This window comes from Bubalus kerabau, chromosome 6 (genome assembly GCF_029407905.1).
Source record: "Bubalus kerabau isolate K-KA32 ecotype Philippines breed swamp buffalo chromosome 6, PCC_UOA_SB_1v2, whole genome shotgun sequence".
NCBI lineage: Eukaryota > Metazoa > Chordata > Mammalia > Artiodactyla > Bovidae > Bubalus > Bubalus kerabau.
The window spans coordinates 100,462,848-100,488,391 of record NC_073629.1 but is presented as its reverse complement, the minus strand read 5'-3'; the positions used below and the strand labels follow the sequence as shown (position 1 = coordinate 100,488,391).

Genomic DNA, 25,544 nt, shown 5'->3' with positions numbered 1-25,544 from the left:
CGTAGAATGGTTATATCAGTTTTTAACTCGTGTGATCACTGCAGCTCACAGGGCTCTAGGGCATGGGCTCAGTAGTTAAGACCCACAGGCTTAATTGCCCTGCAACATGTGGAATCTTCCAGACCAGGGGTTGAACCTGTGTCCCCTGCATTGGGACTGTGGGATCTTAACCACTAGACGACCAGGGAAGTCCCTGGTCCATTTACATTTAATGTAATTAGGTATATATTTGAGTTTTGATCTATTTGCTATCTTAATATTTGGCCTTTCAAGTCTTTACTGCTTTGGTAGCTCTCTGATCTATTCAAACAGAAATTGCCTATAATTTGTTCAGCGTTGTTCTTGGTGGGAAAGTTGGTCTGTGACAACATAGTCTGCCATTCCTGGCAATGGAAAAGTCATTACTTTCTGCATTCTTTAATGCCTTTTCTCCTGTGCTTAGGAACCGCCCAGGAGTTCAAGAAGCATTTTGAACTGCCAATTCTGAAGGGTCGAGATGCAGCTGCCAGTGAGGAAGATAGGCGTGTAGGAGAGGAGCGCCTGCGGGAGCTCACCAGCATTGTGAATAGGTAATGGGGGTGGGGGTGGCAGTAGCATCTCTTGTGGGGTCCCCCCCACTTTAGGTCATCAGAATCGCCTCCTTAGCCATCCAAGGCCAATCCTTTGGGACCTTGGCCTTTGGGGGTGGGATTCTATGAAGAGAGTGGGATGGTGCCCTGACAATAATAGCCACTGAGTAAATGAAGGGGTCTGGCAGGCTGATTTCCTGCTTTCTTCCTGGCCTTGGCCCCTGTGGTCTGGTTTGGTGCCACTTAGCATCCTGCTGAGGAAGTTTTGGTATCCCTTGGAGCATTGTTAGTACTTTAGAAGCTTTCTTTGTCTGTCTCAGATCTAAAGCACCAAGCTTCTCTTCCTACATCCCATAGCTTTCTGTGACAGGTAGTAGTAGATCTGAAGGATGGGTGGTGGTGCCTCCCCAGCTGATGGGGCTTTTTCGATGGGGGCCGCATTGCTCAAGGGGCAGGTATATTCTGCACTCCTCTGTTGTAGTTATATATACTTGATGATTTATATCCTGAAGAGTCTTGCTTTTGCCAACTGCCACCTCCCTCTCAGGTTAAGATAACAGGAAAGAGAGTCCATGTGCTCTTAGGAGCTGCTGCTCAGGTGCCTGATCTCTGTCCTTCCTGGTCTGCCAGGTTATAGGGGCAGAATTTAATTGAACCTCGGGCCATTTGGCAGCAGGCATTTGGGCAAATGCAAGGAGAAACTCCCATGAACACTCAATGGTTTACAGCTTCATTTCCATCAGAGCACCAGGCTTAGTAGAAGACCTCTGCCTTGCTTTGAAGATAAGCTAACATTCTGAAGGAGTAGAGAAAGAGTTGTCCATCAAGCTAGACCCTAGGAAAGGGTCTCTGTTCCCATGGCTGAGACACTGATATAGACATCTTTGCCATAGAGCTGATTGAGTGTCTGACATTTGATACTGCAAAGAGCCTTGGTCCTTCGGGTGTCAGCTTTTATTCCGGTAGTTAGTGTGGCAGTTTTATCAGCCTCTTGCCTTTTTAACTTGTTCTTCCAGGTGCCTGATACGGAGGACATCTGATATCCTTTCTAAATATCTGCCTGTGAAGATCGAGCAGGTGGTTTGTTGTAGGTACTGAACAACTGAGGGATGTGGAGTGAGTGGGTAAAAGCTCAGCCCCTGAGGTATTGTTGGGCTCTCAAGGTGTCCTCAGAAGGCAGAAGTGTGGTCCTGCAATTCCTGCTGACCCAGCTACCCTTCTTTTTGTCTTTTTTTAAAGGCTCACACCCCTTCAGATTGAATTATACAAGAGGTTTTTGAGACAGGCCAAGCCAGCAGAAGAGTTGCGCGAGGGCAAGATGAGTGTGTCTTCTCTTTCTTCCATCACCTCACTGAAGAAACTGTGTAATCGTGAGTTAGATCCATGCCCTGGGGTCCTTGGTGAAAGTGAGCAAGGAAGGTAGTTCAGCCACCTTTACTGAAACTTGTCTGTAGTCTTCACGGAGGCCACATGTGATTCTAACCCTTCCCAAGGCATAAGCTCATGCAGTAGACCAGACCCTTTGTTTTGGAAAATTTAGCTTATCCTTGCTTGACCCGTGTTTGATGCTTGGAGTATACAAGACTGTGCATGAGAGTGTGTGTGCACAAGTGTGCCTATAAAATGTTGGGCGGGGGAAAAATAACAAACTTTGCCCTCTCTGGTATAACTCCCCTCTTGTTGGGAAAACACAGAACACACTAGTGAGCAGAATTGTCTACTCATGATCCCAGGTGGCACTGCCTACACCCTGGGCTTTGGAAACAAGTCTGGTGCTGAGGAAGGTTAAGTTTCTAGAGGATGTTCTAATGAACACTGAAATGAAACTTCTAAACACAGTGTAGCTGGCATTTTGGAGGTTTGTTTTTTTTTTTTTTTTTCAGATCCAGCTTTAATCTATGACAAGTGTGTGCAAGAGGAAGATGGCTTTGAAGGTACCTTGGACATATTTCCCCCTGGTTATAACTCCAAGGCTCTAGAGCCTCAGCTGTCAGGTGAGTCCTTTCCTGCCAGTCTTTGGGCCCCTCTGGGAAGAGAGACAGGAGGTTGTCTCTCTGTGCTCGATCTATTCCATCTCAAGAGTAAGAATCCTGGCCACTGGGATAGCGCATTGGGGGCTGATAGTTGTTGATCTCCTAGGTAAGATGCTGGTCCTTGATTACATTCTGGCGGTGACCCGAAGCCACAGCAGTGACAAAGTAGTGCTGGTGTCCAATTACACTCAGACATTGGACCTCTTTGAGAAACTCTGCCGAGCCCGAAGGTAGGGAAGAGCTGTCAGAGGGATACCTCACCTACTGTATTCATAGGAAAAACAGGTGTTTGGATTGGTGGATGTGGGCCAAAATGCAGGCACAGGAAGGACTTTCCAGATGTTTGTTCCTTTATTGCTCCATCTCCAAACAGAATAGCCCCTGTTCCTTCAGGTACTCCACAGGACGGTCCTCGCCCCTTAGCTCCTTGCCAATCCCTTTGGGAGTTTAGGGTTTCAGATTATATATGAACAACCTTCAAGAGTGGTTGGTTCTATCTCTTCAGTAGCTCTGGCTCCAAGGACACTGTACTTACTTCTTTTTTTTTAATTGGAGGATAACTGTTTTACAATGTCATGTTAGTTTCTGCTGAACAACAATGTGAATCAGCCATAAGTATACATTCCCTCTTAAACCTCCCTCTCCCTCATCTCACCCCTTTAGGTCATCATAGCACCGGGCTGAGCTCCCTGTGCTATAGAACAGCTTCCCACTAGCTATGTGTATATATGTCAGTCAATTTGTCCAACCCTCCCCTTCTCCCACTGTGTTCTGTTTACTTCTTGATTTGATCTTTGGATCCCCCTTTAGGTACTTATATGTTCGCTTAGATGGCACGATGTCCATTAAGAAGCGAGCCAAGGTTGTGGAGCGCTTCAACAACCCATCGGTAAATGCACGGCCACTGTCCCCATGCTACCAGTGCAATAACATGAGAACTAAGGGTTGTTAATTTATAAGGGGCCTCTGCTTTAGGGCCTCTCTTTTTTTTTCTGGTGGGTGTGGTAGGGTTAGGCTAATTGGTTTATGAAGGCTGTGCTGGGAACTGAGCTTGCAGGCTGATAAATTGGCTGGTAGGCAGGCAAACTGGCAGTCCACACGTGAGAGAACAGTTGGTTGGTCTGAGTAAGATTCTTAATTTGGGGTATAAGCAGTTCTTTTTCTTCTTTTTCCAGAGTCCTGACTTTGTCTTCATGCTAAGCAGCAAAGCTGGGGGCTGTGGCCTCAATCTCATCGGGGCTAACCGACTGGTCATGTTTGACCCTGACTGGAACCCAGCCAATGATGAACAAGCCATGGCCCGGGTCTGGCGTGATGGTCAAAAGAAGACCTGCTATATCTATCGCCTACTATCTGTAAGGATGGTGGTAATGTTCAGAGTAGTGGTGGGTCATGGAATAAGACCTTCAGGATCACCTTGGGTGTTTGTCATTGCCTCTGTGGCCCCTCTGCCTGTAGTGGTGAGCAAGGTTTGGACGTAGCCTGGAGCCCTTCATTCTTCTGCTCTCTCCCCTCTCTCTACCCTGTTCCTCAGATCCTTTTTGCTGTACTCTGGATGCCTGTAGATAATAAACTCCCCTATGCCCTCATCATTTTCACAGGACACTTGCTTTCTCTTAAACCTGATTTCTTCTGTGCTGCTTGCCTTGTAGTCTTCTCACATTCCATCTTGTGGGTCTAAGTGGTGGTATTGGCATTCTCCAGGTTCTCAGTGATCACTCAGACCATCCATCCTATAGTACCTCTTTTGAAGCTCATGTTGCCTTAACTACCCTCTTTTCTTCCTTGCTACAGTTATCTACCTTCTGCTGTTTACCTAATTCGTTAATAAGTTTGGACACCAGCTCAGTCTTCATTACTTCAACTCCAGCTATCTTCCTGGTTGACTTCAGGGGCCGTGCAGTTTGCCAGCACTCTAGCCTTCATGTTTCCTTGACCTCTACATCTGTTTCAACCTAATGTCCTTAGTTACTACCTGCCCCAGTTCCTCCCAATCAGGCTTGACTTGCCTTACTATTTGGCCCGATCCTCCCTGTGCATCCTTTCTGCCACTCTTCCCCTAATACCTAGTCTTGGATCATTACAGCTGTTTGCAGCTTTTGCACCAGATAAAACTTGGCATTTTTAGATTGGCACTACCATAAGTTCACATTCTCCATTTTGAGCTGGGTTGTATCTCATTTCCTTCAACAGCCACTTCAAGTTTTTCCCTCAAGTTTCCTCCTAATCCTGTCTTTCCTTCTTTCTGCAGAGACTTTGTCTTCTACCTCACAGAGAAAATGTAGGCTACCAAACTTAAATTCTCTCGCCTATCTTCCTCTGTTCTGTCCGTCTCACATCTTCTCTTTTTTTTCCATTCTCAAACGAGAATCATTTCCTTCCTTTCTACTTGGGACTTACCATTCCAGCTCTGCTCTAGACCCTTTCCCCATTCTTTCCTTTCTTAATTGATCAGTTTCTCCTTTATTTCCCTGATGTCTATGAACATGGTCAAGTAGCTCTCACCTTAAAAATAAGTTTCTCAACCCTCTCTTACATTGTAGTGACAACCTAGGGTTATTTTCCATTCATTCACTGTCAGATTTTCCCAAAGCCTAGAGATTTAATTCATCTCATCTCCTACTCACTAAACTCACCAGTTTTGCCACTGGATCTGCTTTCAGTGTACTGTTGACTTCCTAATTACTAAAACAAGAGACTCTTGATTTTTCTTCTTTGTGTGTCTGACACTGTTTACTGGCTGCAGATTTTAAAATTCTATCACCTACTATATATTTCTACTTGAATGTCTTGAGTATCCCCTTCTGAATTTTGTCACTTAATGACTGTTATCCACCCAACCCAAATATGAGTATCATCCTGTGGACCATTCTCTGCTTCCTAACCAGATTCCAGTTATCACTGATTTTACTTTCTCAAAATGTATCCCCCCCCCCGCCTTTTTTTTTTTTTGAAAGGGCATGCATTTTATTTTAAAAAAATTAATTTAATTGGAGGCTAATTACAATATTGTGGTGGTTTTGCCATACATTGACATGAATCAATGGCAGTTGATTCCATTGGGTGTACATGTGTCCCACCATCCTGTCCTTACTCTAATCTTCCTCACCATCCCATGCTAAAGTCACAGTCATCTCCCACTTGGATTTTGCAGCAGCATCCTAATTCTTTACCTTTGGCCTTATCATAATCCATTATTCACAACTACTTCCAGAATGAGCCTTCCAAAAATTCTAGTTTTGCTTTGCACTTTCAGGACAAGGCCAAGCTCTTTAGCCTAGCATCCAAGTTTCTGCAGTATGGGACTTTCTCAGTCCCAGCTCTTGCCCTACTCCTACCATTCTCTAGACAGGCCCCCAGTAGGCCAGGCTGATTGATTTTGTTATTATGTCTGGAATGGCTTCTGTTCTTTCTTTGTAAACCATCTATTCCTTTTTCAAGATTCAGCTTAAAGATAATTTTTACTTTCAAGCTCTTCAACATTATTTCATGCTGTCCCTCCTGTGGGTCGCTGGGTAGCCTATAGAATTCTGTCATGTACCAGTTAGTTTATATGTCTGTCTGTCTCTCTGATTAGTCTATGAGTTGAAGGATAGGGATCATATTGATTCTTATTTGTATCTGGTGTTAGCACAGGGCCTGGCATTTCATACCCAAATGATATTTACTTGAGTGAGTGAGACTTGGGCTTGGCGTGGAGGTCAGATAACGCTGCTGCAGATAAACCTCAGCTCATCCTAAAGAAAGTTAGCCAGGCCCTGAAACCCTCTGTTGGTACAGAAAATATCCTGGGTGGGCAGACATGTCCAAATTATATTCCTAAAAGATAGACTAGGAAAATGGGCTGAGCTGATCAGCCCATTTTGAGCCATACTGAGGCAAGACTGTTCTCATTCATCTCCCCTTCTGCGCAGCTATAGTTTCAACCCCTGGGTTTTCCTGCCCCCTATGTGTGGAGGTGACTTAGCCCTGGGCTCCACCTCTGCCCCCACCCCCCAGGCAGGAACCATCGAGGAGAAGATCTTTCAGCGTCAGAGCCATAAGAAAGCACTGAGCAGCTGTGTGGTGGATGAGGAGCAGGATGTGGAGCGACACTTTTCTCTCGGCGAATTGAAGGAGCTGTTTACCCTGGATGAGGCTAAGCTCAGTGACACACATGACAGGTGAGTGGGGTGCCCCTGCTGGCCATTCTCTCTGAACACCCTACACAGCATGGAGCTGGGCCCCACAGTAACCACACTTCTGTCCTCTGCCCCCAGGTTGCGCTGCCGGCGCTGCGTCAACAACCACCAGGTCTGGCCACCCCATGACGGTTCTGACTGCACCTCAGACCTGGCTCAGTGGAACCACAGCACTGATAAGCGGGGGCTCAAGGATGAGGTACTCCAGGCTGCTTGGGATGCTGCCTCCACTGCCATCACCTTTGTCTTCCACCAGCGTTCCCATGAGGAGCAGCGGGGCCTCCACCTTTAACCAGCTGGTCTGGTGTGTAGCTGTTAGAGGAAAGAGATGGGGAAAGGGGACTCCCTGCCCAATAGGGCACTGTTGGATTTTGTTCTCTGAGAGAAAAATCAAGAAGGGCTGCATGATGTTTGCCCAAAATTTATTTTATAAGAAAAATTTTGGTTAAAAAAAAGAAAGGAATAAAGGTATGAAAGGGACTGAGGCCTGGAAGCAGCATGGTAAGCCCAGCAGAGAGGAGAGGCCTGGTAATGGGCACTCCTATCCTTCACTAAAGCCTGGGTACCTGCTTGAGAAAGGAAAGCAGGAACCCTGGGGCAGGGAAGGGGACGGGGGCTGTCCTCAGTGGTTGATGACCACTGAAACCTCCCAGCCCAGGGTACTGGGTAAGGAACCCAAAGGCTCCAAACCCAGGTGTGGGAATGCCTTTGCTGGGCCCCATCAAGGCCTCCAGGACCTCAGTGCAAAGGAAAAAGGAAAAAAGAGAAAAAAGGTAGCAGAAAGAGAAAGACAGAATTGGTGCTGGGAGTTCTGGGCAGCCCATGCCTCAGCCCCTGCAAGCTGATGGTACTGAGCATGGGCCTGTGAGGCATGGGCCCATCACATGGTGCTGACATAATCTGCGAAGGCTTGCGATGAGTCCCACGAGTCGCTAACCACATGGCAGGTGGCCCGGAGCCGCCGGATGGCTTCCCTGGCTGTGACTGCATCCTGGTCCAGCCAGTTCTGGAAGAGGCGCAGGTGACCAAAGGCCCCACGGCCCCAGCGCTCCAGCCGCTTGGCGAACTCCAGAAGCCCATCTGGCTTGATGCAGTTGGAACTGGTAGGGGTGAGGATCAGAAACCCAGAAATCAATCCCTGGTCTGTGTCCCTACAGCTTTATCCCTTGTCATTCCCCACCCCCATGGGTACCTGATATCCAGCTGACAGAGAGAGGAGGATGAATCTTCTGAGAAAACATCTGCCAGGGCCAGTAGGCCAGCATTCCCTGGGGAGATGGGGAGAAATGCTCATCACCTTTACCCCAGAATAGGAAACAAAGGTATCCCAACCCAATTCTGGCTGGAGAGAAGCCCAGTCTCCAAAAGCTCCAGCACAACTGTATCCCAACCCCTGTCTTCCCAGTGGAGAGGTATGTGCCTTCACCCACTGAGTTTCTAGGTCAGAGGACTGGCTCCTTCCCCCTCTCCCTCCTCAGGGCCCTGTCCCCACCCAGGCGGTTCCCTGGCAGTCGGAGGCCCTTCAGTGTGGAGTTGCCCTTCATAGCAGCAACCATCTCGGGCAGAAATTGGGCTGGGCGCTTCTCAAACAGACGGCAGAAGGAGAAGGTAATCTCTGTAAAGAAAAATTGGAACAAGTTCTGGTGGCAGCCTGAGAACTGGTGCTGTCCCACCTGTCCCCAGGGCCTTAAAAAGGGTTATAAGCATTTTATAGAGTCCCAGGAGAAAATAATTTGTCCAAACCCTCAAGCAAGGTTGCAGCTAAGTCAGGATTCAAACCAGAGACTGAGCCTATGTGGAGACTCTCTAGATGGACAGTTCTCCATTCACTTCCTTTTATGCAGGGGTGGACATTAGTGACAAGTCTATGAGGGGGGCCTGATAGCACATTTATCCCTTCCCACCACCATCATTTCTGTCAGCTAGTGGAAGGTAAGAATACTTTTAGGTGAGGTAATTTACAAGTGAATAATTTCCCATGTTTAGTATAGGAATGGTTAGGTTGGGGACCATCTAGAAGGAAGGTGATGCAGGTTCTATGATTTTAGTTATGAGGATGTAAGACTAAGAAAAGAACGGTGGCTTGTTGATTCAGTGAGACCGTGGCAATTCTGCAGTGAGGACCAATGAGTCCCTGGGTTCTAGATGAAGAACTTACCTTGAAGAGTCAGATTCTGTAGCAAAAAGAGCACCTCACTCTGACAGTCAGCCAGATTCATGTCGTGGAAGCTCAGCCTCTTTAGGGTTAGGTTATACTCTGGATTGGGAGAAAGTTCATGGACCTTAGCTTTCCCAAAGAACAAAGTCCCCTTCTATTCTCTTCCCTTTATCATTCTAGCTGGATCATACCTTTGAGTGTCTGCAACACAAGCCCAAAATCTTGGGGAGATGCAAAGGTGGCACTATCCAGGGACAATTGCTGCAGAGAACCTGAGGCCTTCAGTACAGAGCAGAGCAGTGGGGCTGGCTGGGCTCCCCGTGGAAATCCCATCTCCAGCTGTTCCAGGCAGTTTTCTGGATATGGTAGGAAGAGAAGATTCCAACTGGTCATATCTACTTCACTCCCATTGCAGGTCTCACCCTGTCCTTAAGGGATTCACTGAAAAATCATTTATTTATCTACTTGTCCTTGAGTGCCTATATATGCTGGCAGGATGCTAATACACAGTTTAGTCCTTGCCCTTAACGGTGCTTTTAATCCAAGAAGACTACTCAGACACAAGTATAATAAAAGAGTATGCACCATGGTGGGCTCAAGTGGCACAAGTGGTAGAGAATCTGCCTGCCAATACAGGAGACATAAGAGACGTGGGTTTGATCCCAGGATTGGGAAGATCCCCTGGAGAAGGAAATGGCTACCTACTCCAATATTTTTGCCTGGAGAATCCCATGGACACAGGAGCCTGGTGGGCTGCAGTCCATGGGAGTCACAAAGAATCAGACATGACTGAAGCAACTTAGCATATGCAGAATGGTGGGATATGAGACACGTAGGAACTAAAAGAACATATAGCATGGGGACCCATCAGTTCGGTTCTTGGTTCAGACTCCTATCTGGAGTGGATGTGCCAGTGACTCCCTACTAGGCTAGTGTTGGTCTGAGATCTATCCAACCCATGGTTATCTTTAAAACTGAAATTCACTCAGCTGTGTCCCAAGTCTTTGTGACCCCATGGACTCTACAGTCCATAGAATTCTCCAGGCCAGAATACTGGAGTGGGTAGCCTTCCCTTCTCCAGGGGATCTTCCCAACCCAGGGATCAAACCCAGGTCTCCCACATTGCAGGAGGATTCTTTACCACCTGAACCACCAGGTAAGCCCATCTTTAAGATTAGCAGGCTCTAAAGGGAACAAATTATAGACAGCCAGGAATGTGGTGGTTTAGAGACCTGGATTAGAAACCTTTTGCCTGGCCCACACAAACACACCTGCACATTTGTGAGGAAATACACGCACACAATGCTTCACCTGGTATCTCCTCATCCCCAATTATGTTGCTAGGGGGCCCTGCATTCCCAGGCACAGCTGGGTTGTCCCTCTGGCTGGGGTGGTCCACACGGATAGAGAGGACCCGCAGCAGGGGCAGGGCTCGCACAATGGCACGTGTCAGCTCCAGGATGGGCAGTGGTGAGAACAGGTCACTGAGATGCAGGGCACGGAGGCGGCATCCAGCCTGGACTGACAGGGCCCGCAGGCTGTCCAGTAGACGGAAGATATTAGAACCCAGGCCTATGGCAGGAAAGACATTAGGTCAATCGTGGGAGTTACATCAGGGATAACATTCAGAGACAACTTCAGATATTGATTAAACTACCAAATCTGAGCTCTGGATCAGATTATTTTCAATGATTCTCAATTATTCATCCATTGTCTTGCTTTTTCCTCAGGTAACCAGCCGACTGGTGTCTACTCTACTGGGTCATACCCTCAAGCATCAGTCAGGCCAGAGTCACAAAACATGATAGAATGTGGGGCAGCATGTGGTTGCTAGCTGAATGATGGACCTAAACAGTACAGACCTCTGGACTTTTCCTGTAGGTCATGGGTAACATCTAAAACTAAGCTGGAGAATGACAGTGATCCAACAGGGAATACTTTAAAAGGGTCACTGGGTGGGAATGGGGCAGAAAACCATATCTCACAGAAGGGAGTAGTAGAATCCAGAAAGCTTAGGGTAATTAATGCCACAAAGCAAATAATTCTGTGGAAGCTACACACCTTTATCTCTGGACTGAGCAGGCTCCTGTTGGTTCATTTAAACCTTAACTATTAACTAGCCCTGGTAAATAGTTTGTTTTTTTTTTTGCTAGATAAGTCATGAGCAGCAGATCTTGTTCCTACCTGATAACAAAAGCATGGGATGAGAACTGGGGAATTAAGAGTATTGTGAAAATAAAAGGATGGCTACTTAGCACCCAGGCTAGCTTACATCAGTAAAGACTTTCCAGGCAGGTCCTAAACATAAAAGAAGCTAAAAGGTGGAAGAACAGTGACTGGCAGAGTGAATTTTGCTTATATCAAGACCTGAAGGAGAAAGCAGGTGCCAAGAACTGAAAAATTCTCAATTTGGCAGGTGTGTGAAGTGTAAGGGAGGGAAGTATTCAACTATAAAGGTGAGCAGGGATAAGAACATGAATGACCCTGTAAGTAAAACTTAAAAGTAGGTGACAAGAAGCCACTGAATTTTTTTTTTTTTTGCCACTGAATTTTTAAATGAATGAGTTACAGATTTGCACTTTGAAATTACTTTGATTGTGGCATAAACAACTATGGTGAGTATGGACAAACTGCTGAAATGATGAATCCAGGTGAGAAGTAATGATAATCTGAATTAAGGATGTGGAGATAAGTGATTCTGAGAGATTGTAAAGATACAATTTGTATCTTTAATATATGTGGAGTAAGAGAGAGATCTTTAATGTATGTGGAGTAAGAATCCAGGTTTCTTTTGGGCAACTGAATCATCTGTGATGTCACTGAGAACAGAAGGAAGAAAATGAATTCAGCTTGGGGAATGTGGTTTATAAATACTGTGATTCCTACTTGTCAGATGGAAAAACTGGTCTGGAGTTAAGATATGTGCTAATGTCAAAATGGGGGTGTCTTGAGCATGGTTGGCCTTTGAAATCAAGGAAATGGACAAAATTGTCCAGGAAATGTAAAGTGGGAGAGCTTTGAGAAACTCTGAATATTAGGGCAAATAATGTCCAGAAAGGGAGAAAAAGAAAATTTTTGAGGTTAGAAGTGAGACTATTACATGAAGAAAATGCAGAATAGTAGATGTCAAGAATATGAGGACTAAAAAGTATATACTGGACTTAGCAACACAGATAACCTTGGTCACCTCTAGGTCCACAATGCAGTAGAAGGAGTGTAAGCAAGGCTGAAGTGGCTGTGAGAAGAAAAAAGCACAGATAACTCTTAAGGTTGTCTATGAAGGGCAGGAGAGAATAGGACAGTAGTTCATAAGTAGAATATATGGAGGAGATATGGTGGTAGTTTTTGGTGGATACCTGATCCAGAGAAGAGAGGCAGCATTAAGTAGTTAGTGCTTTAAAAGCATGAGTTCTGGAGCCAGGTCACCTGGGTTTGAATTCTAGGTCTATAACCTATCGACATCCTGGGCAAGTCACTTGGCTTCACAATTTTAAGGATTAAACCAGTTTTAAGAATATTTAAAGTATGTCAGGCACATAATAGGCAATATATAAAAGTTCTTATTAAGGCATTTGAAAAACAGTTTTCCTAGGGAGGTGAGTGTATGGATCCAGAACACAAGCAGATGAGTTAGCCTTAGACAGGACAGCCATTTATCCCACTGTGATGAAAAGAGTGCAAATGCAGAAGTTTATAGGCTGGTTAACAAATTGAAGGAGTTCATGTGTGATGGCTTCTATTTTCTCTGTCAAGCAGGTGAGATTTGCTAAGAAAGGAAAAGAGGAAAGGATTTGGAAGTAGTAGAGTTAGGAATGGAGCGGACATTGCAAACAGGGTTCATATGAGGTTGATGACCAGGAATGTATACAGTACACTAATCTGCAATTGTGTGACTTTAGCAGCATTCAGCAACATAGGTAGATTCCTGGGTTTAGTCAGAACTGAAGTTTGGCTATTTGGGCACAACAAGGTGGGCAAGACCTAAGGACTGTTAGGCAGGTTGCTGGTCTGATCTTTTAAAAAAAAAAAAAAAAAGTGTCCCACATCTTTTTGTACAGCTCCTTTGATATGATAGGTAAGATACAACCTCAGCCCTCTCCTTGGGCCTATATACATTATACTCTCCCACCTGCCCTTGGTTAGCCTACCATATCCAAAGTAGACTCTTGAGATTCTCACTGCTCCTCAGGAACCCCTGCTTCCAACTAGATCAAGCCATAGACTATATATCCATCTTCTGTAGCACTGAGTCTGCCACTGTCTTCCCTGAGGTGGGTAGGGCCACATCTCTGGCTTCCTGATCATATCCCCTATTCCCCCTGACAGGGTTGGGCACAGCTGGTGCTGCTGGGAAACCAAATCTCAGCCCTCCAGGGCACTCACCATTATAGGAGAGTGTGAGGCTCTCCAGAGACACCCAGGAGCTCAGCAGGTGGCACAGTGTCAGAGCCGCCTCTGTGGAGAGTGGAACTGTGAAAAGCTCCAAGGTGGAAATGCTGCGGAATCGTTGGGAGGCTTCCAGTGCTGGAAGCCCCAGGCAGCTGGGATCTGATCCATCCAAAGCTCCACAAGCCACTTCTCCAATCTCCATCTCTTCCCCATCCTCTTTCTCACCCGCCACAATGAAAACAAAGTCATACAGGTCTTCAGATTCTGCGCCACACCCCTGACGGGTGCGAGCACCCTTCTTCCCTGCAGCTCGCTTAAAACGCTTTAGGGGCTTAGGCTGTGGGGCTGAGCTGGCTGGAGCCCGTTTAGATGAGGATGTGGAAGAGGAAGCAGAGGCAGAGGAGGTGGTGGCTGGAGCAGAAGGTGGGCGTTTGGTGCCAGGAGCCTCATGGGAGGTGGCTGGAGGGAGGGGCTCCCTCTTAGAGTCTGTGCCGCCTGCTGTCAGGCTCTCCTGTGTGCTCCGGCGTGTTACCCGAGTGGCAGGTGCAGCTCTGGCCGTCTGCTTGGCTTCACTCTTACGCCGGGAGGCCATCAGAGCTGCAGCACATCGCTCAGCAGCATCTCGGCGAGGCCGGCGTGAGCCCAGCAAAAGGGACCCTTCATCTCGGGATGGGGCCCGGCCTCGGGAGGCCTCTCCACAGAGGCGGCAGGGCGGACCACCAGGGCCTGGCTGCCAGAAGCCAGCACTCATGGTGAGGATAAGAATGAAAAGGGCTGACTCGGGCACAGGCCAGGAGTACAGCGACACCTGGCTGACAGCCCCATGGTGAATAAGCTGATGTAACAGCTGCCGAAGTGACTGCTGAGCAGCCACATCGGAGAACAGCAAGTGGCGGAACTTAAGAGTGTGCAGGGAACTGGCCAGGGTCTCCAGAACCCTGCGGTTGGGCTCGGCCACCAGCTCAGTTGCACCCTGCAGCATGTTGCAGATGGTGAGTTGCCGGACGTGGCGGGAGCTATGCAGGAGAGGTGAGAAGCGCTGGTCACAAAGACGCCTGTCAGAAGACACATCAATGGTCCCACGTAGAACATGGGAAAAAAAGGCCTCCATAAACTTGGCTCGCCAACAGGTCACGCTCTGAAAAGCAGAGAACATTCCAGACAGCTGTGATACTAAGTGCTACCCACGGGATACAGTTTCCTTCCAATAGCTAGCTGTTTACTAAGCCAGGTAATGTTCTAAATAACATGCAAGTTCATTTAATCCTCACGTCTTTGAGGTATATATTACTATTAGATCCAATTTACAGGTAAGAAAAACAAGGCACAAATGTCATTGCCTGTGGTTACATAATTAAGTGGTAGGATTAAGATATGAAACTCAGGAGGGAATTCCTTGGCAGTCCAGTGGTTAGGACTCTGAGCTTTCACTGCCTATGGCCCAGGTTCAATACCTGGTTGGGGAGTAAGAATTCCACAGGCTGTGTGGTACAGCAAAAAACAAAACCTGAACCCAGGAAATTTGGTTCCAGAGACAATTTTGCCAAAACGTCCCTCAAGTGAAATACTTCTGTTATATCACCTTTGTTTTTAGAATCTGATCCTACCTTTTCATTCTTATTGCTGCCACCTTTGTTCAGCCCCTTATTACCTAACACCTGGTACTTCATTAGCTTCCTGATTGCTCTCCTTGTTTCCCTTCCCAAACTTTTACACAAGTCCACTGGGTTTAATCTTTGTGTTCAAAAACAACTCTGATTACACTATTCTCCAATACCCCTATTGAGTCCCCACTGCCAAGGGGATCAGGGCAGCAGCACATTTAAAGTTCCTCAGCCTGGCAGGGAAAGCTGTCCACAATATGGGCTCTGCCTACTGGAGAAGGTGTATCTCCCACTTGCTCAGGAAAGCTCTGCTTTGGCAAAACTGGTCACCTCATGGACCCAAACCTGCCTTTGTCCCTTCCTACATCTGCCAGAAATGCTCTCCACTGCCCAAACAGACTTCCTGAAAGGACCTATCAACATTTTGCTCTTTGAGGCCGTTCATTTCTCCCTAAAATTGTAGATCTCACTGACTGCTCTCCCCCACTCCTACTCAACCTCCTACTTTTGGAACTCATACTCGACTATTCATGTCTTTAGACAATGGTAAATAGGTCTCATGGTATTGTCACTCTGCCTGTGTACATCATGTCTCATCCCAACCAGATAAATTCCTGGAGAGGAGGGACCAAGTCTTAGTTTTCTCCAAGGCCATACTTGGATATGAGGTTTCAACAGTCTACTCTGATACATTCAGGAGAACTCTAAACACAAGTGATTTTTAACCTTTGGAATACATCAAATTTACTGGGGACTTTTTCTCCAAAATTCATATGCCATGTACCCAGACTTGGTGATTACATCTGAGGTAAGATGCAAGCATCTTTATTTTCAAATCTCCCCCCAAATGATTCTGATACATGTATCAGAGATTAGGAACTACTGCTACCTACCTCAAAAGGACCTGCCTACCTCAAAAGGCAAATACTGTAAATCCCCATTCTCTCCTAAGGTGCATGGAAAGTCTGATGACTGAAAAGTGCCAGCTCTGCGACATACTCAACCTCTTCATTTGTAAAATGTGGATAGTATCACCTTCACAGGTTTGTTGTAAAGATCGAACTGGAGACTGTAAATGTAAATTCAAGCACTTTATAAACTGTAAAATATAAAATGTAACTTTACTGTTAATGATAATTACCCTACATGGGAAATGGACTTAATGGAGGCAAAGCCTGTTAAGCAGGGTGCTTTATTCAGCCTGAAGCAGAGGTAGTAGGGGCCTGAGGTTCCTCAAATCTAAAAATAAGACACTTCTTTTGGCTTCTACCCTACCTCCGTGCATTCCTCCTACCAGACTGACCCTCAAAAGAGGTTCTTGTCAGGAGCTAGGCTCCTATTCTCGGGCAAAAGTGTCATTCCCTTGGCTTGAGCTGTTTCCTGAGAACGCTGTAATAATCATGAATGACTTCATGTTTGAGCTAACTGGATGGCACCAATAAGAAAGACCCCTCCAGCAGCAGTGTGGGGGCATGAGGGAAGCAGGAAAAAATACCTGGTAACCAAATCTCTACTTAGCCTTAATAGAAGTAAAGAAGGTATTCCTGAATCCTTCAATCCATCCTCACTCAACACATTTTTCACACATTGCTGGCCCACACAATCTTAAAAGATGCTTGCAGGTAACCCCAGCAAGGCTTTAACTTCACAAGTGAAGTAGATGGTTACTATGAGATCTGGGGCTAAGATAACAGACAAATGTGAAAATTAAGGTGTAAGTTTCCAACTATAAGGCATGTGGAATATGAACTGTAGATAACTAAATACTTGGGTTTTTCAGACATTTTATTGGTTCATGAAGACAATGGGAGAGAATACTTGAAACTGGAACACCTCAGACCTGTGATAACCAGTGAAAGCAACATGACAGTGATTAAGAGCATTTCCTCCAGGGCCAGGCTGCCACAACTGGATAGGTTTGTCATTCACAAACTGAAACTTTTAGGCAAATCACTTTTACTCTTTCTGTGTGTTTCATCATATATAAACTGAGGAAGATAACTATACCTACATGACAGAATTATGAGAATCAAATGTGTAAAAAAATTAGCTGACAACTAATGCATAGATAGCAACTCACTGTCACTTTTATTAATGCATAGATAGCAACTCACTGTCACTTTATTCCATCACCAGCTTGTACAAGATTCTGTGCTAAAATTTCAAAGCTGAAAAATAACCTGAGAGATCTAGTAGTCCAAGCCACTCATTTTGTGGACTTGTACACTATAGTTCAGACAATGCAAAGTAATTTGAATATTTTCTTTTGGGAAATGACACACCATCAAAGAGGTGAAGTGGCATTTGCTTACCAACACAACTAATCCTTGGCCCATCCACAATGGGCTGGTAGCTCGGGTACTGGTCAGGAAGAAATGTGTGTACAAACCAGGGAGAGCTAAATATTTTCTTATACTAAACTTTTAGAGCCATACTCAAACTATATATTGTCCATTGTTTTTCTGATAACAGGAATAGTTTATGGAAGCAAATCAAAAATCATGTGTAAAACTTTTTGGAGTGTATATGTTACAAGCCATAGGTATTTGTGTTTATAACACAGAGACAATTCTGAACAGTTTCAAATTCTGGGCTTAAAAAAAAAAAAGACTATACCACCACATCATTAAACATTTTTACCACTATTTAAATATTTAGAAATATTTAAATATTTCTAGAATGACTTTATTAATAATTTTGAAAATATAGATGTGCTATGTTTAATGTCTATATTATTGAATACTTAAATTGTTTATAACTTTGCTATAATGAACATCTGGAAATAAATCTTCATGAGTATCTCAGTTTTTATATACCATAAAATATAATTTTAGTTGAAGAATTTGAGCATTTTTTAAAGACTCTTGACAGTTATCACCAGATTACCCACCAAGAAAGTTGTAGCATTTCTGCTCCTGCCAACAACATATTAAAATGCAAGTTCTGCCCACCCCTGGAATTATCTTTTAAAGAGGTAGAATTTTACTTTCCCATTTTTTATTATTAATGAAATTGAACATTTTAAAAATTTATTGGAAATTTTTGTATACTTTGTGACTTATCCAAATCTTTATTCATTTTACTGTTTTCTTTTGTCTTATTCTCTGTATCCTTTTATTTTGCAAATATTGGTGCAAACATTCATAATTTCCTAGTTTATGCACCTTTTAAATCGTGTTTGGGCTTCCCTGGTGGCTCAGACCAATAAAGAATCTGCCTGCAAAGACCTGGGTTCCATCCCCCTGGGTTGGGAAGATCCTCTGGAGAAAGAAATGGTAACCCACTCCAGTATTCTTGGCCTGGAAGAATCTTTCACTAAATTGTATTTATAGTGTTGGCATTTTATGTGGCCAAATGTGTCTGTATATTTTTTTCTTATTGTTCTACCCATTTATTAGCACTCTCTACTCTGAGACTAGATAACCAGTCACCTTTATTTTTAAAATTGTTTTGTGCTTTTACTTTTTACAAAGTAATCTGTAGTATAAATTTATTTATTATAATTGGAGGCTAATTACAATATTGTATTGGTTTTGCATATAGAAACTGAATATACTGTAAAGTGAAGTTTTTTTTTAATTTTAAATTTATCTTTTAATTGAAGAACAATTGCTTTACAGAATTGTGTTGGTTTCTGCCAAACAAGACTCTTAACTATTTTTTCCAAATGGTTAACCAATCACTAGAGAACCATTTATTGAATAATCCTTTATTTCTTCATTGCTTTGTTTCCAGAATATCTATTTTATTCTACAGATCTCTTAATATACACATATATTAGTACTACATAGTTTGAAATATTATTGCTTTATAATAGGGCTATGTCTATCTTGCTCACCATTGTATACTTAGAACCTAGCATAGTGCCTGGAACTGTACAGTCACTTAATAACTGTTTAATTATGAATGAAGTGAAAAGTGGGAAGTGGAAGAAGACACCCTCTGAAATGGATATGTTCCAAGTTAAGACCTTTGTGTAGGTGACTGTGAGGCCATCAGGCCTGGGGCTTCCTAAATATTCTGAAATACTCTGAGACAAGGAAACAGCTAACAAACAGACATTTCTTTCCAGGAAGCTTGAGATAATGGTGGAGAAAGCTTTCTCAAAGAGAAAGATACTACAATCTCCATCACTTCCTAGTCAACCATACTACCTGGGAAACACTGTGACAAAGTAAATCATGTTTCTTTAAAGACTGCAGAAAGCTATTTCCACTTTCTAACATTCTTGTGTCCACTTCTCTTCCTCTTAAGGCCTAAATCCTGTACATAATGCCTGATGATTTCGTTGGGCCTCAGTGTCTGTGCTGAACGGCAGGGATTGCATCTAGATCTGGAAGTGGGAAGCTAAAGGAGCTGAATGTTACTGAACCTAGTGTATACTCACAAAATAAATCTGCAGTTCCTGATAAGAGCTTGTTATCTTGTCATCTGGCCTCATTCACCATCTAACACCCAATTCAAATGATTACTTCCTAGGAAAGACTTTCTTGTTCTCTTTTCTTTCAACCTCCTTGCTACACTCAGTCATACGACTTGCCCTGCCATACATGATGTATTTGTTTGCAGATTTCCCCAGTAAACTGATAGTTTCTCAAGACTAGGGATTATGGCTGTACTTAAAATATTTAGCATAATACATGGTATGTGGTAAGCTGGAGTAAATGTTTATTGAAATTAGTCTGTCCTGTCACCTGATTACACAGCAGCAACAGAGATGAGAGCTCCATTGAGTTATATCTGAACCAATGAATAACAGAATCTTAGGGCTAAGAGGAGTCCTAAAAGTCATCTTGTCCAACATCTCCAACAATGCTGAATTTCTTTTACAATACCCTTGTGTCAGGTGGTTATCTAGACTCTATAAACACTTAGTGATGGGAAGCTTATTACCTTTGGAATTAGCTTGTTTCATCACCAATAAGTGCAGTTTAAAAATTCTACATTCAGCTTAGCAAAAAGTTATCTTCCTTTAGCTTCCACTCAGAACAAACCTATTAATCCCTCTTTCAGATATTTCAAGACAGTTCATATTGCTCAAGTCTTCTTTTTTCAGGAAAAATATCTCCAGTCTTCCAAATGTGACTCACAAGATGTGGCTTTGACTTCTTTCTCCATACTCCAGAGATAGCCTGACCACTGCAGAGTCAAGCAGGTCTATCATCCCCCATGTCCTTCAGTCTACATTATAGTTACATTAGTTCACATAGTTCAGGATACAGTCATTATATGAGTGGTTTCAGCACACTGCAGACTAAACCCCCTTAATCTTTTTTATACTAGCTGCTGTTAAGCCAGACCCCTCTACCCACTACCCTGAGGTCATGAAATTGGAATTTTTTAGACTCAAGAGTTGGTTTATTCTGTTCAATTTCATCCTGTTAGATTTGACCATTGTTCCAGCCCTATCAAGACCTGAATCCAGGTTCTGCCATCCAATATAATCACTATCTTTCCCTGTTTTATGTCACCTGCAAACATGGTGAACAAGTCAGTCAGTGACAAATGTTAAACAGGAAAGAACTTTGTGACAAGCCCTTGGAGCCGTCTTCTCAAATTCATCCCATGCCTGCCCCTGCGCTTTACCAGTACCCAGCTTGTGTCTGTGTGCTATTCCTGCTTTCACCATGTAGTGAGGCCAGAGCTCGACCTAGTGCCTTAACTTACTTCCAAACTGGAAGGCCTTGTCTTCATCAGCTCATCCCATAGTCGGCGCCAAATGGCCTGAGTGGACAGGCCTGTAGAGAGAAATAACACATTTACTTGGCTGCTCCTTGGTCTCCATGACTGAAGTACATCAGCCTTTTAATGTCCTTTTCTAGGTTCACAGGAGCAATATGGCAGACTGGTAAAGAGCACTGGCTCTAAAGACAGACTGTTTAGGTTTAAATACCAGAACAGTCTAGCTGTGTGACCTTGAGCAAGTTACTTAATTTTTCTGTACCTCAGTTTCATTATATACAAAATGTAGTTAATAATAGTGATTTTGCAGAATTGATGAAAATATTAAATAAGTTTCTCCAGAGAGAGTGCCTAAGACAATGCTTGAGACAAGGATGAATGTTAGCTGTTAACATGTATTTAATGAGGAGCTTAGGAGGTAGTCTGATAAAATAGAAAAACTAAAATTTCAAAAGATCTGGGCTTGGGAACTCCTTGGCGGTGGAGTGGTTAGGACTAGGTGCTTTCACTGCCAGGGGCTGAGTTCAATCTCTTATTGGGAAACTAAGATCCTCAAGCCATGAGGCAAGACCAAAAATGCCCAAAACAAAAGATCTGTGTTCTACCTGGCTTTGCTCTTAATTGTGGTGTGCTTGTGGTTTCATTTTTATTAGTATAATGGGGATTAAATACTTGTTTTGTGTTTCACAGGACATTGAGAAATCAGATAAGAAAATAGGTGTGAGGGTACTTTTTGAAAAGCATGAAGTTCTATGCAGGTATCAAGTGTCATATTTACCTGAAGAACATCATGGTGCCTTGCTTACAATCACTGAGAAAGAGACAGAAAAACACTCACCTTTCTTGAGGGCAGTTTCCTCAATCCTCTCCAAGTAATATATATTGAGCAGAGGTAAGATGCTTTGAAGTATTGGGCCTGGGAGGGCTACAAAAACCAAACACAAAATTTACTTTTTTCTCCCAGGGTTGCAAGCATTATTTATTCTACTGGAAAGGAAAACAGAAAGACTTCTCACTTGACAAGTAGAAATCTTTAGACGCTAACCTAAGTCTAATTCAAACTGGTCCACTTATCTTCAGACACTTAGTTTGCAGCGGGAATTTCAGAGGCATGCACATCTTCAAGGGTGAGATAATCCCACAAAGCAAGCAGATGGGCTCATTTAGGAGCTGGCAGTTCACTTCTGCCCAAGCATAATGAACCATTCTGCACTTAAAAGGTCCTACTGAATATGTGTGATTAAAAAAAGTCTTTTATAATCTGAGCCCTACTAACTTCTCCAGCTCCCTGCTTTGCCCCCTATACTTCAGTCATACTAAACTACCTTTTTTCATTTACCTACCTCCCTGCTTTCTGCCTCTGTGCCTTTGTTATGCTGTTCTCTCCATCAGGAATGCTCTTGCCATTTTCAGCATATCAACTACTCATCTTTCATGTATCACATGCCCTTTACTAAGCCTTTTCTGGATTCCCTTCTCAGTCTTCCAGACTGGCCACTTCCATCCTTTGGGCTCCCACTGTACCCTGAACTAGTACTTTCCTATGAAGAATAGAAATAATTAGGTTCTATACCCTTAATTCAATATATCTTAAAAACAAAACTCGCTCTTGCTAACTTCCCTAGATCTGAGAGGCATTATAATATTGTGGCTAAATGGTATAGTCTCTAGAGTTGGGACAAACCTGGGTGAAATGCTGATTGTATCACTTAATTATGAATTCATGGACAAATTAATGTCTTTGAGCCTCAATTTCCTTAATTTTAAAATGGAGATAATAATAACTACCTCTTAAGATTGTTGTGAAAATTAAAGAAGACCATATTTGTAGACTTGAAGAGACCAGACTTGAAGACTGTTGCTGGCCATAATTTCACTAACCTTTAGCTATTATTATTCCTATTCTGTCAAAAGCTTCTCTGTTCTGCCAAGAACAGGTTTTAAGATCTTGATACCTAAGGAAATTCTTTTAAAACTTACATTCCAGGATCTTTTATCCTTACTTGTGCAGTAACTGAATCCTGATATCCAAGAGCTTAGTACAATTCTTTGTACATAGTAGGGACTCAATGTACCCACTGAAGAAGAGCATTAATTCCGTTTGCTAATATACTAATGAAATCTCTTTACTGCATTCAAGATAAAGTCCAAGTTCCATATCCTGGCATTCAAGGTATAACATACCTGTTCTATTCCTCATTATATCCTTTCCTGCTGGCTCTACTCATTTTCCCCTTCTCTCTCCCTACACAAAGAAACGCTAGTGCACTACTTCCAGGAAGGCTTTCTTGGCTGTTAGCCCACACTGAGACCTTGCTCCAAAATAGCACTGCTAGCAGGCCTCTTACTTGGCCCTTCTAAGAGGCCTAACTTGATTCAGCTCTTTCTGTGTGACTGTCCACCTGGGCAAGGCCCATAGGAGCTCTTCCTCCTCTGTCCCTCCAATATGCTCCTCTCTGTATAGCCATCCCCTTTCACAGACATTCTCATCCCCTATTATTCACAAACTCTTCTCTACCTTTCCTCAATCTTCTTAAGCCAGGCTCTTCCTCGCTTCTTTTCGTGTGTGTGTGTCAGTTGTGTCCAACCCTGCAACCCCATGGACTGTAGCCCACCAGGGTCCTCTGTCCACGGAATTTTCCAGACAAGAATACTGGAGTCAGTTGCCATTTCCTCCTCCAGGGGATCTTCCCGACCCAGAGATCGAACCGGAGTCTCTTCTTTTTAGCTCATATCTTTAATGCTTTGCTTTCCCAACTTGGGAACTTCGCCCTCAGTCCTAGTCCCTCTTAGTTAGGTTTAGCATTCTAGACGCTCCGGGCTGACACAGCCAGATCCACTGTATCTTCTTCCAAATTCCCCAGGACTTTTCTGAGTCTCCTGCCCAGATCCACTGAGACTTTTCTCCCATTCCCCCTGGGTCAGCTTGACCCTATCCTTTTTAGTTGTTGGTCCAGGGCCTCCACAATCCCCTCCCCCTCACCAGGCCTGAGGACTGCTAACAGCCTTCCCTCACCAGACAAGACACTTGGGCCTCTTCAGGAAGGGTGCCCCACCCCCACTTCACCAAGGGCCTTCCTACATCCTTGGACCTCCTTAACCACTCCACAGCTTTGGGGCTTATTCCTGAAGGTCCAGCTCCCCACATTTCAGGGTCTTTTCTCCACATCGGCCTCCTCAGGGTGTAATCCAAACCCCCCATCCCAGGACCTTAAGCCCCAACTCCTGACCTTACGGGAGGCCTTCCTCAGGCCGTCCTCCAGGCAAAGACACCACCACACTCCCTGAGGCCTACACTAGACCCTTTCACGGCCAGGGCCTAGGGCCTCCTCTCCTGCCACCCGCTCCCCCGTCCCGGGGCCTCCGGCCTGGCCTGAGATCTCCTCACCCAACTTCAGCCCAGGCCTCCGGCCCCACCCCCTCGCTCCAGCAGTCTGTCAGGCCCAAGGCCTCCTAGGCCCAAGCAGGCAGGCCTGCCCCCAGAGCTCTCCCTTTCCTCTCTTTCACACTCACTATCGGTGCCGAGGTCGTCCACTCGCGTTTTCCTCCTCAGCCCCCTGGCTGCCACCAGCAGTACCCACCCCATGGCCCGGCCTCCTCGCGCCCATCCGCCTGCAGGCCTCCCTCCGTTACTCCGCTTGCCCCGCCGCCGCTGTACTGCCAGGCCCCCCGACAGGCTAGTCGGCTCACCGTCCCAGGCCCTCATCCCAGTGCCCCCGGCCACCCGCCTTTGCTACTCAGCCTGGGCGCCCTCAACCCAGGCCGGGCCTGGCGGTCCCGGCCGCTTTCAGGCCCCGGGCCTTCTTTCACTCCACCCGGACCCAGGCCTCCAAGCGGCGCCGCGCCCCCTCCCAGTTCGGGTTCCCCAGGCCCTCGCCGCGCCTGTGGCCTCCGTGGCCCTTCCCGCCTGTCCGTCATTCGCGCCTCAGTCGATTGACCCGCTCCGGGCCTCCCTTCACCCGCTCTCTGGCCCTTCCTCGCCGCTCCGGCCAATCCGAGCGGCCTCCGGCGCTCCGAGTCCTGCCCGTCAGTCAGTCGCTCACTCAGTTTGGTACCCGAGGCCCTGGCCGTCAGTCAGCTCCCTCCAGCCCCGGGCCGTCAGAAAGGCCTCGGCGCCCCGAGCCTTTCGGCCTCTCCCGCAGCCCCATCCCTTCACTCTCCAGTCCGCTGGCTGCCCTGGCCCAGCGGCTTGGCCTCCACAGTCCCGGCCCCCACGGTCTGTCAGGCAGACAGCGGAGGCCGCGCGCCGTCAGTCTGGTTACGTTGCCCTGGGCCTGGCCTCCTGGCCTTAGGCCGGGCCTCCAGGCCTCGGCCCCCGCCCCCAAGTAGCAGTGCCATCCCTGCCCGTCCGTTCGACATCCGAGGTTCTGCAGCCCGACCCAGTCCGAGTGTCACTTCGGTGACCAAGGCCCGGCTAGTCAGTCCTGACTCTTGTCGCCCGGGCTCTGCCCGCTTCACCCCAGACTGGGCCTCCTGGCCTCGCCCCCCGAGCCCCCCAGTCAGGCCGCGGTGCGGGTCCACCTGCCAGTTTGGTCTCCGTCTTTACTGTGCCCAGTCCTGCCAGTCACAGAATTCTTGCTCCGACCCGAAGGTCTGACTTCCAGTGCCCAGAGCTGGGCCTTGCCCCAGGCCTCCTGGCCTCGCCCCCCGCGCCCCCCGGCCGCTGGGCCGCCTCCGTTCGTTGCCAGTGGTAGCCCCTCATCCCGCGACTTACCCCACACCCCGCTTTCCAGAACCCCCATATGGGCGCTCACCGCCCGCCCGCACAGCTCGAACAGGGCGGGGGGAGCGCTGGGGCCCGAGGCCGAGCTCTTCGCTGGCGCCGCCTCCCGGGACGTGGCCTCCATGGTCGTTGCTGCCGCTACCTCACAGAACCAGCAACTCCGGGCGCGCCAGGCCTCGGGCGCCGCCATCTTGGGGAGGTGCGC

At 45.9% G+C, this 25,544-nt stretch overlaps 3 protein-coding genes and 1 long non-coding RNA gene across 8 annotated transcripts in view; 2 read left to right on the top strand and 2 right to left on the bottom strand.

The window, feature by feature from the left end:
* RAD54L (RAD54 like) overlaps nt 1–7,263 on the top strand; it is a 26,568-nt gene extending 19,305 nt beyond the window's left edge. For all 3 annotated transcript variants that reach the window (XM_055585993.1, XM_055585995.1, XM_055585994.1), the window contains 9 exons: nt 443–569; nt 1,586–1,660; nt 1,809–1,939; nt 2,453–2,563; nt 2,709–2,832; nt 3,413–3,491; nt 3,778–3,957; nt 6,602–6,765; nt 6,862–7,263. In XM_055585993.1, coding sequence (XP_055441968.1) covers nt 443–569; nt 1,586–1,660; nt 1,809–1,939; nt 2,453–2,563; nt 2,709–2,832; nt 3,413–3,491; nt 3,778–3,957; nt 6,602–6,765; nt 6,862–7,075 — 1,205 coding nt within the window. In that variant the 3' untranslated portion in view covers nt 7,076–7,263. The remainder of the gene's footprint in view (nt 1–442; nt 570–1,585; nt 1,661–1,808; nt 1,940–2,452; nt 2,564–2,708; nt 2,833–3,412; nt 3,492–3,777; nt 3,958–6,601; nt 6,766–6,861) is intronic.
* The window catches only part of PIK3R3 (phosphoinositide-3-kinase regulatory subunit 3), a 275,432-nt gene that overhangs the window by 240,660 nt on the left and 9,228 nt on the right, over nt 1–25,544 (bottom strand). The gene's annotated exons all lie outside the window — the stretch shown is intronic.
* Nucleotides 7,189–25,544, bottom strand: LRRC41 (leucine rich repeat containing 41). Its single transcript, XM_055585991.1, has 10 exons — nt 25,331–25,544; nt 21,455–21,541; nt 20,602–20,672; nt 13,325–14,468; nt 10,253–10,513; nt 9,133–9,297; nt 8,942–9,040; nt 8,276–8,398; nt 7,976–8,051; nt 7,189–7,883 (listed from the first exon to the last, which is right to left on the bottom strand). The coding sequence occupies exons 1-10, from the start codon at nt 25,527–25,529 to the stop codon at nt 7,664–7,666; spliced, it is 2,445 nt and encodes an 814-aa protein (XP_055441966.1). The 5' UTR covers nt 25,530–25,544; the 3' UTR covers nt 7,189–7,663.
* Nucleotides 10,504–19,344, top strand: LOC129655513 (uncharacterized). Of its 2 annotated transcripts, none has more exons than XR_008716029.1 (4): nt 10,504–10,818; nt 15,887–15,977; nt 16,715–16,850; nt 19,189–19,344. It is a non-coding gene; the product is annotated as an uncharacterized LOC129655513 (long non-coding RNA). The 2 variants fall into 2 exon arrangements; XR_008716028.1 differs by lacking the exon at nt 10,504–10,818 and adding an exon at nt 10,984–11,357.

What these genes read in the sequence shown, in the direction of transcription:
- LRRC41 (XM_055585991.1), bottom strand. Translation starts at nt 25,529, where the DNA reads ATGGCGGCGCCCGAGGCCTGGCGCGCCCGGAGTTGCTGGTTCTGTGAG. An exon ending in GGAAACTGCCCTCAAGAAAG is followed by an intron (nt 20,673 to 21,454) that starts GTGAGTGTTTTT and finishes TTCTCTCTACAG; the next exon opens with GCCTGTCCACTCAGGCCATT. An exon ending in ACTGCCAGGGAACCGCCTGG is followed by an intron (nt 8,052 to 8,275) that starts GTGGGGACAGGG and finishes CCATCTCCCCAG; the next exon opens with GGAATGCTGGCCTACTGGCC.